Source organism: Pyxicephalus adspersus, chromosome 3, assembly GCF_032062135.1.
Source record: "Pyxicephalus adspersus chromosome 3, UCB_Pads_2.0, whole genome shotgun sequence".
NCBI lineage: Eukaryota > Metazoa > Chordata > Amphibia > Anura > Pyxicephalidae > Pyxicephalus > Pyxicephalus adspersus.
The window spans coordinates 10,778,072-10,791,893 of NC_092860.1; the positions used below are offsets into that span (position 1 = coordinate 10,778,072).

General features: G+C 39.0%; 1 protein-coding gene across 1 annotated transcript; it reads left to right on the forward strand.

Moving 5' to 3' along the window:
- The first annotated feature begins 745 nt into the window (after window positions 1-745).
- On the forward strand, window positions 746-13,640 carry LOC140325632 (cytochrome P450 2F2-like). The gene is made up of 9 exons (XM_072403579.1): window positions 746-1,026; window positions 7,373-7,535; window positions 8,519-8,668; window positions 9,111-9,271; window positions 9,627-9,803; window positions 10,019-10,160; window positions 10,722-10,909; window positions 11,406-11,547; window positions 12,057-13,640. Exons 1-9 carry the CDS (start codon window positions 865-867, stop codon window positions 12,233-12,235), a joined length of 1,464 nt encoding a protein of 487 aa, XP_072259680.1. The 5' UTR covers window positions 746-864; the 3' UTR covers window positions 12,236-13,640.
- Window positions 13,641-13,822: the final 182 nt, after the last annotated feature.

Sequence of the window (13,822 nt, forward strand, 5' to 3'; positions counted from 1 at the left end):
GCATGGAGTTTGCAGGTTCTCCCCATGTCTGTGTGGGCTTCCTCTCACATCTCAAAAAAAAAACAAAAAAACATGCAGTTTATTGGCTTCCCCCCAAAATTGACCTTAGACTATATTAAAATTGACCTTAGACTATATTAATGACCAAGGTAAGGGCATTAGATTGTGAGCCCCTTTGAGGGACAGCTAGTGACACAACTATGGACTTTGTACAATGCTGTGTAATATGATGGCGCTATATAAATACTGTGTAAAAATTAATAATAATAATTATAATAGTAATAATCCTCCTATTCTACTCCAGAGCATGCACTGAATCAATATCCATGACTTTGTCCTTACCTGAACCCTTTTAGTTTCTCTCTCTCCTGTTCCCCCTCCCTGCTAGTGCTCACCTGTAATCTGTCGCACACACCTAGGTCCTCTTTCGCTCCTTTTACTGGGAGTCAAAACTTCAGCCATCTGGATTGTCTGGGTAGGAATGGTATATGCATGCATACAGGAGTTAATTCAGTACTGGCCGGCCCGAGGAAGCCAGGATACCCAGCAAATCCCAACATCTGCAGCTACTTAGGCAGCTCAGTGTACTACAAACAGAAGAATCTGCGTAGGAGTGTGCGTGATTTATTGAAGAAGGTATTTGTTTGTATGAGGAAGTATAATCATATTCATATTAATATATATAATCATATTAATAAAGATCCACACAACACTTTTACTTTTCTTGTACATAACTTTAAGATCCAGCCCCAGTTTTTGGTCACAGCCCCAGTTACATCAGATCTCAGGTCACTCCTAGAGGTGGAGCCGCAGCTGATAAATATCCTGGGACAGCCAGAGTTGTAAGGAAGAGCGGTTATCACCATGCTGCCTGTTCTTCTGGCTGCAGTCTTGGTCTTCCTGGCATACCTGTACATCTCATCATGGAGAAGGAGACGTCACCTGCCCCCGGGGCCCGCACCTTGGCCCATCATTGGCAATCTGCACCAGATCAATAAATTGGCTCCTTACGACACCTTTACAGAGGTGAGCTGCAATCATAATGAAAGCATGCAAACATTCCACACTAAGGGGGAGGTGTAAAACGTCTGTCTAGGAAAGGGCTGGGATGGGGATATCGGAAACACTGGCTGTAGAGTAGCTCCTAATTGTCCCTCCTTCCTCCATCTTTGGGCACAGAGATCTAAACAATGCAATATTTAACTGCTGGGGATAAATATTCACCATCACCTTCCTGTCCTAAATTTCCATTTTATTCAGACTATTCCTTGGTACTGTAGATGGCTGTGCATAAAAATACTAACCGATCGGCAATTTCTAATATACTCCAACCTGACCTGCACCTACAACCTGGGGTGTAGTCGTAAAAGAAGAAAAGGGGGATGGAAATAGTGGAAGCTATCTATGGCAAGCACACAGGGAGAACCTATACAGGGGTCCCGAAAAAATTAGGGGCATGGCGTTCCCACGTGTGCCCTCCCCACTACACCCCTGCCTACAACCATGATATATTCTCAGTCACTTCAATGCCCTCACTTCCACATTCTGATACTCAGTTTGAACTTCAGCCCAATTTCATTGAATTGCTGCTATGTGATTGGCTGATATTTACGTTGACAAGCGGTTGGACAGGTGTACCTAATAAAGTGTCCAGTGAATGTCTATCTGCACTGATTTGTCGCCATCTCAGACATATGTCAGAAATATCTAAAAGTCGACTGGTTAGGGTCAGGCACTCTATTGAGCCCAATCAGAATTCATTATAAAAGTTGATGAAAATGGGTACAAAAGAATAATCAGGAAAAAACACTTTAGGGTTTCTTTTAGAAATCGGTGAATTTGACATTCACAGAAACATTCAAAATGTCTATCTGCACTGATCTGTCACCATCTCAGATATATGGCAGAAATATCTAAAAGGCCATTGCTTAGGGTCAGGCACCCTATTGGGGCCAATCAGAAATCATTATAAAAATTGAAATAATGTGGAAAAAAGACTTTGGGGTTTCTTTTAGAAATCAATGAATCTGACATACACTGAAACTGTCTTTGGCGGAGAATCAATGACTGCTATAGAAAGACATGGATCTGGAAAATTCTCCACCAGGGAATGTTTAAGTAAATGTCAGATTCACTTCTTTATAAAGAAGAAGGAGAGAAGGGCAGAGTGATGACACTAAAATGGAAAGGAAATTTTTAAAAGAAGGAAAGAACATGCAATGATTATGAAAATAGTATGCAATGGTCAATGTTACACACAATATAAAGTACTAGGACTCATTACCACCAAACAAGGATAATGTAACATACAAAACAGTGCCTCCCTCTGCAAAGGTCCTGAATATCATTGCATCTCTTCCATGTAAAAGAATAAATTAAGAAACTGTTTTTCCCTTTTGGGCAATGTCTGCCTTGGCTCAGTAAAAAAATTAAAATTGGAAGAAATTTGGGAAATTTAAAGCATGGACTGATTGGTGGGAATATCACCTATTACATAAATTGGAGAACTGCACTCTAGTGACATCTATTGGTACCTGTGGGGTACTGCATAGTGTGAGTCTGGTGGTAAAGGTAGATTTAAATGATCCACTTTGCCATTAAGAATTCATACTACAGGTAATGTGAGTTCATGACTGGCTGCATTTTACTGCTCAGTTATCTCTTTTCTTCTCCTCTGTAAAATGCAATAAGTATAGGAGATATATCACACAGCAATTATTTAAGGGATGCCAGTTTATTCCAATTCTAGAGCTGGCCATGCTCTAGAACAAAAAATGTGCCACTGTTTTAGGAAACATATGCATTCTGGTGAACCCTCCTTTGCGTTTCCTCTGATGGACCCCAGGTCCAACCCTGGAAGCTTTTGTTTGGGTTACAGCTGAGCCAAGACATAGAGGGGATCTGCCTGCTGGGTTTAGAATTAGGAGGATATCTCCATGCTGGGGTCACAGCAAAGCCAGAATTGGGAAGAGATCTCTCTGCTTGGGGTCACAGAACTTCCAGGTTTAGGAGAGGACTTCCTGTTGGGTTCACAGCAGAGTTTTTTTATGTTATCCCATTTACGTAAAAGGGGGTCTTACCGGGGAAGGACAGATTCTCATTAGTTTGAATACAACTACCAAGCCAATTCATGAATATTCACAAATGAAAGAAAAGCAAAAGGAGGCAGTAATACTTTCAGTGAGTATAGATAATTTTCTCTATACTAGAAAATTGTTCATCTAACTTCTTAAAAATTCAAAAAGTACAATTCATATATATATATATATAGATTGGTACAGTAATTCACTTGGTAGTGTCCCATTTTCCCGACGCGTTTCACTTTATAGCTTCCTCAGGGGATTCCGAGACTTGGCTTCTTATACAAAATAGCACATAAAGAAAAAACACGATATAATAAATACTCATGATGTGATTCTTTGTGTCATTTTTTTACAATAAAGTTGCATTGGTTAGAAGAAGTGTAATATATAATAACTTACTTACTTACTTACATGTAATGATGTGATGAACAATGTGTATAGAGTGTATGACCTGTGCCAAGATAAGTAAGAGTGGTAAGTAAAATGTAACTTCCTGTGACACTTGAGAGAGAAATATATATACTGTATATTATTGTTATTCATTTTACTTACTAACAATGGTTCAGACTTTTGAACAAGATCCTGTTACTCCCATTGTTAGAAAACATAATCTAGGTTGAAACAAAAGGAAATCTCTTTTTTTATTAGTAGGTACATTGAAATCTGATAAAACTTTTTTTATTTGAATTCTAATACAAATTGATTTTGATATAAATTGTTCAATATAATAAATAATGTAATCAATACTTACAGTATCATTTAGTTTGATACAGACGCCAGAGGTGTCAATGGGAAATATTCCACTCTCAGGAATTATTAGTATTCAAAGTATTGTATTAGCTGGATAGACACTACTAATCAAATATAAATTTCCCTTTCTTTTGTGGCTATCCAACTAATACAACACTTTGAATACTTCATTACACTAATATTTCATTTGTGTTATCCCATTTAATCCTCCTATTCTACTCCCATGCATTGTATCAATATCGGTGACTCTGTCCTTACATGAACTCTTTAGATTCTTTCTCTCCTATTCCCGCTCCCTGCTGGTGTTCACCTCATTAACCTGTACTCTTCGTTAGTTACAGCTCCTCCCTTGGCAAACTTTTATCAACCCTTAGCCTACAATATGATATAAATGCCACCAACGCACAAATTTATTTCGCCACCCACCTATGACTTGTCATGCTGATTCGGCATCTTCCTCCACCACCACCTTTACAATTTCTCCTTATATATCTTTGACCTTTACCCCACACATACACTATCTTGCTGTCACCTTTCACTCTGCAATCTTCATCATCACATCCAGAACATCTCCAGGTCCTACCACCTCCACCTGCAACAAGTCTCCAAAATACGCCCCTTCCTGTCCCCAGGGACCACCAAACTCCTGGTACATGCCCTTCTAGGTAACACATCCTCTTCTCAGGTATTCTACTAACCAGATTGTACTCTACAGTCAATCGTGAATGAGACTTTTCCATCCTGCCCACCACTCTTCATCTGCATCTTTACTGTCTTCTTTTCACATCAGAATCAAATTTCAGCTACAGTGCTTTTTTTGAATATCCCCCTGCAGCTCTTGTTGGACTCACATCTCTTTCCTGATAGAAAAATATCCCCCTTGGCGCTTTCTTTGCTCCTCCAATGACCTACTAATGACTTCTTCACTCATAACCTCTTCTCATGCACAGCTCCAAGACTTTTCTAGAGCCACCGAATCTCTGGATATTGTCCTTTTCGGCTTGCTCCTACTTTCAACACATTTAAACAACCCCTCACAATCCCTTTTTTTAACTTACCCATTTCTTATATGTAACAATTTAGCCATCTTTCAGTTTTTCCTTCATATAGCATTCCAGACTCCCCACATCTTAGACTGTAAACTCCAATCTACAGGGTTCTCTTCTCCTCCTATGTCACAGATTGTACTTGGTATGTAATTCAGGTTTGTTGTCCGCAGCCCCTATTCATTGAACATGGCTGTGGAATATTAAAGGATAATAATGTATTGAAGCAGCCACCCAGTTCTTGCATTGGACCACAGAGCAAAATAAAGTTTGTGGGTTTCAGAACTGTTACAAAGGACAACTGGACCTGGTTGACACAAAAGGCCTGATTAAAGCTCTCCTGAAGAGGATACACTTTTCACAGTGAAGCTGGGTGATCCAGTAAACCTGGAATGGATCTGGTCCAGGATTCAAAACATTTCCTAACAAATAGCAACTTACTTTTAAGAAATCCATTCCAGGTTTGCTGGATAACCCAGCTTCACTGTAGAAAGTGTATCCTCCCCAGCCTTGGAGAGCTTTATTAAATCAGGCCCAAAGTCTTGCAAGTTTTTTCCACCAAAAGAATTGTGCTGGCATTATTTTATCAGAACGCTTAAAGAGGTAATACATGGATACATTTTCATTTATTGCAGAGATTTACTGCTTACTTCTTTTTGACCTTTAGTACAGAATGGTTACACTCTTGATTGCGGTGTATACGGGGCTTAATGATACAGGAAAATCAGGATCCGTCAGTTGGAATGCAGGCTGAATGTTGAGCTAGCATGAGGCATTGATCTTCCATTGACACTTGGGAGTCTGGGGCAAGACTGAATTTGGTGGACCCCAGCTACCTGCTCCCTCACCTTTTCTAGGCTTCTCCCCCTAACCAAGCCTTCAGCACCGCCAAAAACATCATGAACACATTTCATTGCAGAGATCTGTCCATACATTAGCAATGCTCCTTAATCTGCAGCCAGCTACCTCTACCTGTTCTTGGTACCCTGGGGTAATGCAGTCTCCTGCTTCCTACGTATTATTATAAAGGAAAGAGTCCTACAGCCTGTTTTTGGGTGGTTAATACAAAGTTGGGTCACAATACAGGGGCTGCCACCCGCTTACAGCTTCTTCCAACCCAGAAACAATGGGGGGTTAGTGAATGGTTAAATATATTATTTAATACACAATTTATACACATGAGATTGTACCTGATTCATCGTAAACTAAACTTCTCTTTCTAACTAAATTATTCCCATACATTTAATATATGTCAAAACAGATACAAAGCCTGTGACATATATGACACCAAATCATCTAGGTATACCACATGGTTCTCAGTTTTCTTTTTCTTAAGTAATACCCATTGTATAATGTGTTTATTATCTTTGAGGCTTATTATCTTTTGTTCAAACTGATGCTATGTCTATTGTGTTTATTGTAACACTGGTAATGTAGGTCTCAATATCCCCTGAGGAAGCTAATATGCGAAACATGTCGGGTGTGAGACTTCGACTTACCAATTATTTGATCAAGATTGAATGGTCTTGTTAACTGGGCTTCATGATCTAGATGTAAGAAGATCAACAATCATTGTTTATAAAACATACGGTTCTTTCTATGATTGTAACCATCATTTTGCAATGATTTTAATCGCTTTTGAATACTTACAATAAGGAATTTTTTGTTTTAACAATACTAGCTTGCCATAAAAAAGCCAATTTCTGTTCTCCTTACATATATTTTATAATTAGAAATTAGAACTAGATTCTATAATGTCTCTGGTGTTTTTTTTTTTTACCAACCCCTAAGGAGATCAAACAAATTGAAAGGAAGGGGGCAGAAATTAATCAAAGCAGCAAAAACAAGTGATATACAAAACATACATAACAATAGGATATAGTGGTTCCAAAACCCCCCTTGCAAATAAATATATGCAAAAGTTAGGGGGGTTTTCTTGTGTTTCATATTATACAAGCACTTTTAATATTGCAGAGTGAGCATCCTGTCAGTTTTTTTGCTGGATCTCTTTGATTTAAACCTTGTGAAACGAGTCTTTAAATCTCTTTTTCCCAACGCATTTCGCCATAAGGGCTTCCTCAGGGGAGCTTGAGACACATACATTGTAGGTTCAGTGAGAGTGGAAGGCGAGCAAAGTATTGGACAATGGTAACTGTTTACAAGTATGGTTGGTTCCACTAATAGATTTTGAATTAAACCCATATACTGGATTCATTTTTGAAGCCACTTTTAAGGTCACCGGTTGAGATCACTTCTATGAGGAAAAAGGGTCGCCGGTGGGTGTACCTAAATGATGAATAAATGATCAACTCTGAAACTGTATTGATTGATCATTGCTACGTTCAAATAGATAAAGGTCCTTTAAAAAAGTGTGCTTTCTGATTGAAAAGGAACTTGAGTTAAAAACCCAGATAGTTGGTTAGGATAATGGTGCTAAAGGGACTGACCCCGGTTACTAACAAATGCTAATATTTGTTCTTTTTTCTGCACCAGCTCGGCGAGAAATATGGAGGCGTCTACACCATCTATTTTGGAAGGAATCCGACCGTGGTTCTTTATGGATACGACACGCTCAAAGAGGCCCTGCTGGGACAGGCCGAAGATTTCAGCGGAAGGGCCATTCTCCCTGTGTTTGCTCGGATCGCAAGAAGAAAAGGTAGATAGGAATATGATGTGGTGATGAATTTATTGAGGACAAAGAGGCCTATGCCTGAAAAGAAAAAATGGCAAACAGATTTATGATTCAGTTTATTAGGCACCAAGATCTGTGCTCTGTTAATAGATTGTGGTCTTATTTTATACTATATTTGCCATGGAGCCCATCATGTATAACGTGTATGTTTTTACCTAGTTGTGTTTGGTATTATGTTGTAATATTTCTTACCTGGAGATCCAGAAAAAGCACCTATTGCCCAGAAAACATGTGTTGGCCTTTGGACTGCCAATCAAGTCCATCAGATAGATTTCTGCACAGCTGGCTTACAATGCTGATGCTATGTACATAGAAAAAGCATAGGCAGCATTCAAACATTCATTATTTGTCACTGGAAATGTTCTTTCCTGATTGTTTCCAGTGGCAAAAGAGAAACAGATGAAAGAACGATGCTGTACACAACTTCTTTCTGTTGTATGGAAAGGGTAAGGGAGAACTAGCGAATGGCACCCCGATGTTCTCTTCTTCATTGACTTGTATTCCGGTCAGTCACCATTAGTCAATCATGGATCCATCGAGACGGTTCCATAAATGACATTGAGCGACTGCTGTATATGTCAGATTCCTGCCCATGACTCCCCCGATCATTTGTCATTCACATAAGTACATAGCCAAAGTGTTGTCAGTCTGCAACAGCAAGTGGTGTAAGGATTTCAAGAATGCAAAAACTTTCAAATCCAATAACCAAAAAAATTAGGTTTAGAACAATTGTGCACATTGCGAGATGGCAAAAAAAAAATTGTATGAAAGGTTTGAAGAAAAAAGTATTAGCTTGTCTTAGAGGTGTTAAACAGGATGGGAGGGAGAGGGAGGGCTGCTATATTATAAAGCCACTAAACTATCTTGAATCTGCTGCGTGGAGTGTTGCTGCTGTGTATCCAAAAACTTATGCTTTCTCATTAGGTAAAGTCTGTGTTTTGTTCCAGGACTGGTCTTCTCTAATGGACCTCACTGGTATCATCAAAGAAGGTTCTCTCTGACCACCTTAAGGAACTTTGGAATGGGAAAGAGGAGCATTGAAGAAAGAGTGACCGAAGAGGCAAAATTTTTGGTGGAGTTCTTCAGGTTAAGAAATGGTAATGGACATGAGTATGTGGTGGGTATTCATAAGGCTAACACACAAATACAGTGTACATTTTTAGGATGGTCTTTGTCCTACTTGTATCTGTTCTATGCAAAGTGACACCTGATCTAGTTTAGCAACATCTGGCCCATTTGACCCACCTGGCCCACTTGATTCTAGGAAACCATAACCAACTTGCCACTAATGCCAGCTAACCCTTTTTGCTTGACCCATGAGGATAAGTGATACCTCAGGGCAAGGAGGGCCATAAGTCTTAAAATGCACCCTGTACACAAGGTGCTGTACACAACGACTAATAGAAACCATAACCAACCCTAAAAAATTATGGTCGTTCTACCCTGTGCTTGGGAAATGTGATATTGGATGGAAATTCTAAACTTGACCAAAGCTCTTTACCAATTCACTATTTGAACTTATTCTCTGTTCTTCACAAGGGAAACCTTTTAACCCCGGCCCTGAGGTCACTGCGGCCGTGTCCAACGTCATCTGCTCTATCGTGTTTGGGGATCGATTTGATACACAGGACGTGACTTTCCAGACCTTACATAACATGATCCTTGAAAATCTGTCCTTCTTGGGCAAACGGGGCTTCCAGGTGAGATGGAGTTATAAACTAACTTGGTATTTAGTTTTCTCTGTGTACCATAAACAATTGCCAGCTTTTTTAATTAAATGAGATCACCACTTGATTCGTTTTCATCTACTATTGTATCTCAGTGTAATCAATCCCTTATTATTTCTTTGTGTTACATTCTGTCTACATGGATTCCATTCTGGGGGTGGATTTGTGGATGGTGACAATGGTAGAATATGCCTTTACAGGCTTTAAAATAACTATTCCTGGTTTTCATGGCAAACTAAATGTTTGAGGTTTACACCTCCTACAAAGAAATAGATACTTGGGTCAAGTTTTAAAATCTTTATTAATAAACTTTATTTCCATTTCACAGCTTTACAACGCTTTCCCAGAAATTCTGCAGTGGCTTCCAGGTGAACACAACAAGATCTTTCTAAATGCCACAATGCTCCAGAAATTCCTGACTGACCTCATTGAAAATCACATCAAAACCCGGGACCCCAAATGCCCGCGAGACTTTGTCGACTGTTTCCTGAATAAGATAGATGAGGTAATACCCAAAAAACATCTTTTGAGGCCAAAATGTTCAGACACCACAATGGTGAAGAAAATAAATTGTGAAAATGTCTACTCTGGTTTTTTATTTCTTTGATGAATGTTGGTAAATTCAGGCACCCTGAATCAGCCGATGATGTATTTTAGGAAGGGCATTTTGGGCTTTTTCTCCTTTTAAATTTGGCTCTCATGTAGTTCTTTTTCCCTTAGGAAGCTGGAAATCCAGACTCCCATTTTACCATAGAGAGCCTAACAATGACCACCTTCAACCTCTTCATTGCTGGCACTGGCACCACATCCTCCACACTCCGATGGCTGCTGAAGTTTATGATGGAAAATCCTGAAATTCAAAGTAAGAATTGTATTCTTGGAGCCGATTCAGAGTCTTATTGTATGTTATTGTGTGTGTGTGTGTGTGTATATATATATATATATATATATATAATTATTGTGAAGTGCTTCAGTGTTGTGTAGCCAGCAGTGGCACAGGGACTCCAGATCCTCAAAGTGCTCAGATTATTCAAAAGGCTTTCTGATGTCATTCACTCCCATTAAAGTTGACATTCAACTAATCTGCATGAATACATTGCTGACATGTCACTGTATGCAGCAAAAACATTAAAGCTTTACTTTTTATTGTTAAAAAACTATCCCTGAGCTCCATTCATAGACAATGCATAGGAAATTATATCTGCTGCACCTATTTCCTTCTCCTCTCCATTGGTGATCAGATGGCAACATTGTAGCAAGTTGCAAGGTGAGAGGCTGCAGCAGTGGATGACATGTTACATAAAATTTATCCAGTATATTGCCCGCTTGGTCCTGTTTAATGTGCAGATGGTTTGTGCCAACCAGGTTGCTGGAAGATGGTGGAGAGGGTGATGTTCTAACATGTATGCGGCTTCTTTTGCAGAGAAAGTTCAAGCTGAAATTGATAATGTTCTTGGCACAGAAAAATGCCCATCTCTGGAGCACCGCGTCTCCTTACCCTATACAGATGCCGTGATTCATGAAGCCCAGAGATATGCCAGTGTAGTGCCCAACGGTCTGCCCCATGCCGCATTGCAAGACATCAAATTTAAAGGCTACATTATACCAAAGGTAATAAATGCAACTTATAGAATGCTCAAATCTACTCCTCTGTACAGAGACTGATGGGACTGGCTCAGTGTTCTCTGTACAGCACTATGGTATATGTCAGAGCTATATAAATGTAAAATAATAGTCTGTGACTGTGGAGGACATTAGAGTGTCAGCTCCTCTGTACAGAGACTGATGGGACTGGTTCTGTGTTCTCTGTACAGCACTCTGGAATATGTCAGAGCTATATAAATGTAAAATAATAGTGTGTGACTGTGGGGGAATAATAGAGTAATCTCCCCTGTACAGAGACAGATAGGACTGGCTCAGTATTCTCTGTACAGTGCTGCGGTATATGTCAGAGCTATATAAATGTATATTAATAGTGTGTGACTTTGGAGGACATTGGAATGTCAGCTCCTCTGTACAGAGACTGATGGAACTGGCTCAGTGTTCTGAGCTGCAGAATATTCTGGCACTATAAACATGAAAGTGAAACATATCCGTCTCTTTGCAGGGCACTCAGATCGTCACATTCTTGCACTCCGCTCTGTATGACAAGAAGTATTGGGATAAACCTGAAGAATTCAATCCTGATCGTTTCCTGGATGAAAATGGCAAGTTTATGAAGAATGAGGCTCTTTTACCATTCGGAGCAGGTGAGTAGAAGTCAAATCACTGCATCATCATCCTGAACAATTTGTAACAAAGTACATTTATTCATATTCATAAATGTGTGCACTAAATTAGACTGGGGAAATAAAAAGCAGCTGCTCATTGCTATCCAAACAACTTACTGATGGGCGAGCAGAATAAGAGATAACCCCTTCAGTCTGCTACTTCTCCTATCACTGGCCAATCACATGCTCGGGGAGGGACAAGACCAGTGATTTGTACCTAATTGAAGCACCAAAAACTCAGGTCTTCTTCTCTGCCAGACAAGGCTGTGCAGTGTAAGCTTTAGGACCTAAAGAACAGAAATAAATCCTTTTTCAGGTATAACTACTCCCTTACATGTGTACAGCCATAACTTTGGTTTTAGGGATTTTCAAAATGACAAAACACTGTACCTGTGTAAAGGACAACAGATGCAGTTTCAGTTTGCATTAAAATAAATTGTGTTTTGTTTCCCCATTCTGATTAACACTTTAATGTCCCCCATTTCCAGGTAAAAGAGCGTGTATAGGGGAGGCTTTGGCCAAGACAGAGATCTTCATCTTTTTTGTCAGCTTCCTACAAAAATTTAACTTGAAGTTTCCTCCTGGAGAAAAGGGGCCGATCGGATTGATTGAAGGGGGAACACGTGACCCCAAACCTTTTAACATGTGTGCCGAGTGTCGTTTTTAGTAAAATGGTTGCTGATGGCCTGGTGAGGAGAACATGACCCATTGTGGTTTGGATTTGTGCCATGATATTTGTACCTCCATTGCCTTACCAAATATGATTGAGTCCTCTAAAATCAGATATTAGTGGCTGGTCTCACTTTGACCACAAATCCTAAAATTAGGGATGTACCCCTATTTTGGATAGCGAGTCAAGCCATGCAAATAATTTTTTATGCCTCCTGGGCCAACTGAATATCCACAATAATACTAAATATGAATACCTCAATAACCTGGCATGGTGGCTCACTGAGCCTGATTTATTAAAGCTGCAGAGAATATACTTTCATCAGAGAAGCTGGGTGATCCAAAAAATCTCCACCATCAAGTGTGCACAATTTGAACTCCATTTGTGTGGCATTTTTAGGGTTCAAATTTTGGCTAGGCTTTCCCTAAGGTGGCAAAAAAATTTGAAAAATAATAAATTATATTAAAAAAAAAAAACTACTTTTATCGAGTAAAAGGTATAAACTAATTTGACAAAGTGTGATAACACTGCTATCCAATTGATAAATACATTACACAAGATAATGCTTGGGTAGATGTTAATAAGTTTACCATAATTAGTATATACAGTACGTACGTTTATAAAATTCTGCAGTTACATCGTCAGTTAAACATGAGAAATTCTTTCATTGAACTCAACATGTTTCGGGGACAAACAGCCGCTTCCTCAGGAGAAAAGTCTTTAGAACAATAATCATAAAGTTATGTCCAACGTCAGAGCTTCATACATATATTAAATGTACAGAAAAGAAGCACTGAAACTATATTAATGCATGATATAACAGATCCAACCAAAAAAGCTACACCAGACAGAGGAACCTATAAAGGGGCATCAGAATTGGCATTACAACATACAACATTTTGCTGCCCCTTGGGTTCCTTTGCATGGTGGACTAATGAGCAACTTTTGTGGTTGGGTCTGATATACCACACATTGATAAATCTAAGTAAGTGATCCACATCTGTTCATTTATTATATGTATGAAACTCTTATTGTATGAAAATTTACATTTATCACTTCTCACTTCTCCTGAGGAATGGGCTGTTAGCCTGCGAAACGCGTTGAGAATTTGGAAAGGATCTGGACTAGCTTACCTCCCATGGATTCTGAAGTACTGACCTTTGTAGGACAATGGATATCTGAGAATTGGGTGGTGGTTTCTACTTCATAACTTTTATTATTGTATTGCTTGTATTAATTTTTTTATGATTAGGTTTTGTTATATTTTTTTGTACTTTTTTTATTATAAATATTTTATTTTGATATTCTGATATCAGAGCAATGTTATGCTTATCCTTATGTAATATCACAATGTAATTGATGTTTGATCTGTTTTGTAATAAACACTGTCACTGATTATGGAATGTGTCACCTGTGTGCATTAATTTTATAGGCCGGGTATTGTTTGTACCCTACATGTCACAATGATCAGAGTTACCTCACATGAAAAAAGGTATGTTTTTGCTGAGATCTTACTAGGGTGGGTTATACAGCCATGACTCTTGCATGTTGCTGATATATACATATTAATGCAATACTGAAAAT

Coding starts and splice junctions, on each gene's coding strand:
- LOC140325632 (XM_072403579.1), top strand. CDS start 865: ATGCTGCCTGTTCTTCTGGCTGCAGTCTTGGTCTTCCTGGCATACCTG. Junction 1,027..7,372: donor CTTACGACACCTTTACAGAG/GTGAGCTGCAAT, acceptor TTTCTGCACCAG/CTCGGCGAGAAATATGGAGG. Junction 10,910..11,405: donor AAGGCTACATTATACCAAAG/GTAATAAATGCA, acceptor GTCTCTTTGCAG/GGCACTCAGATCGTCACATT.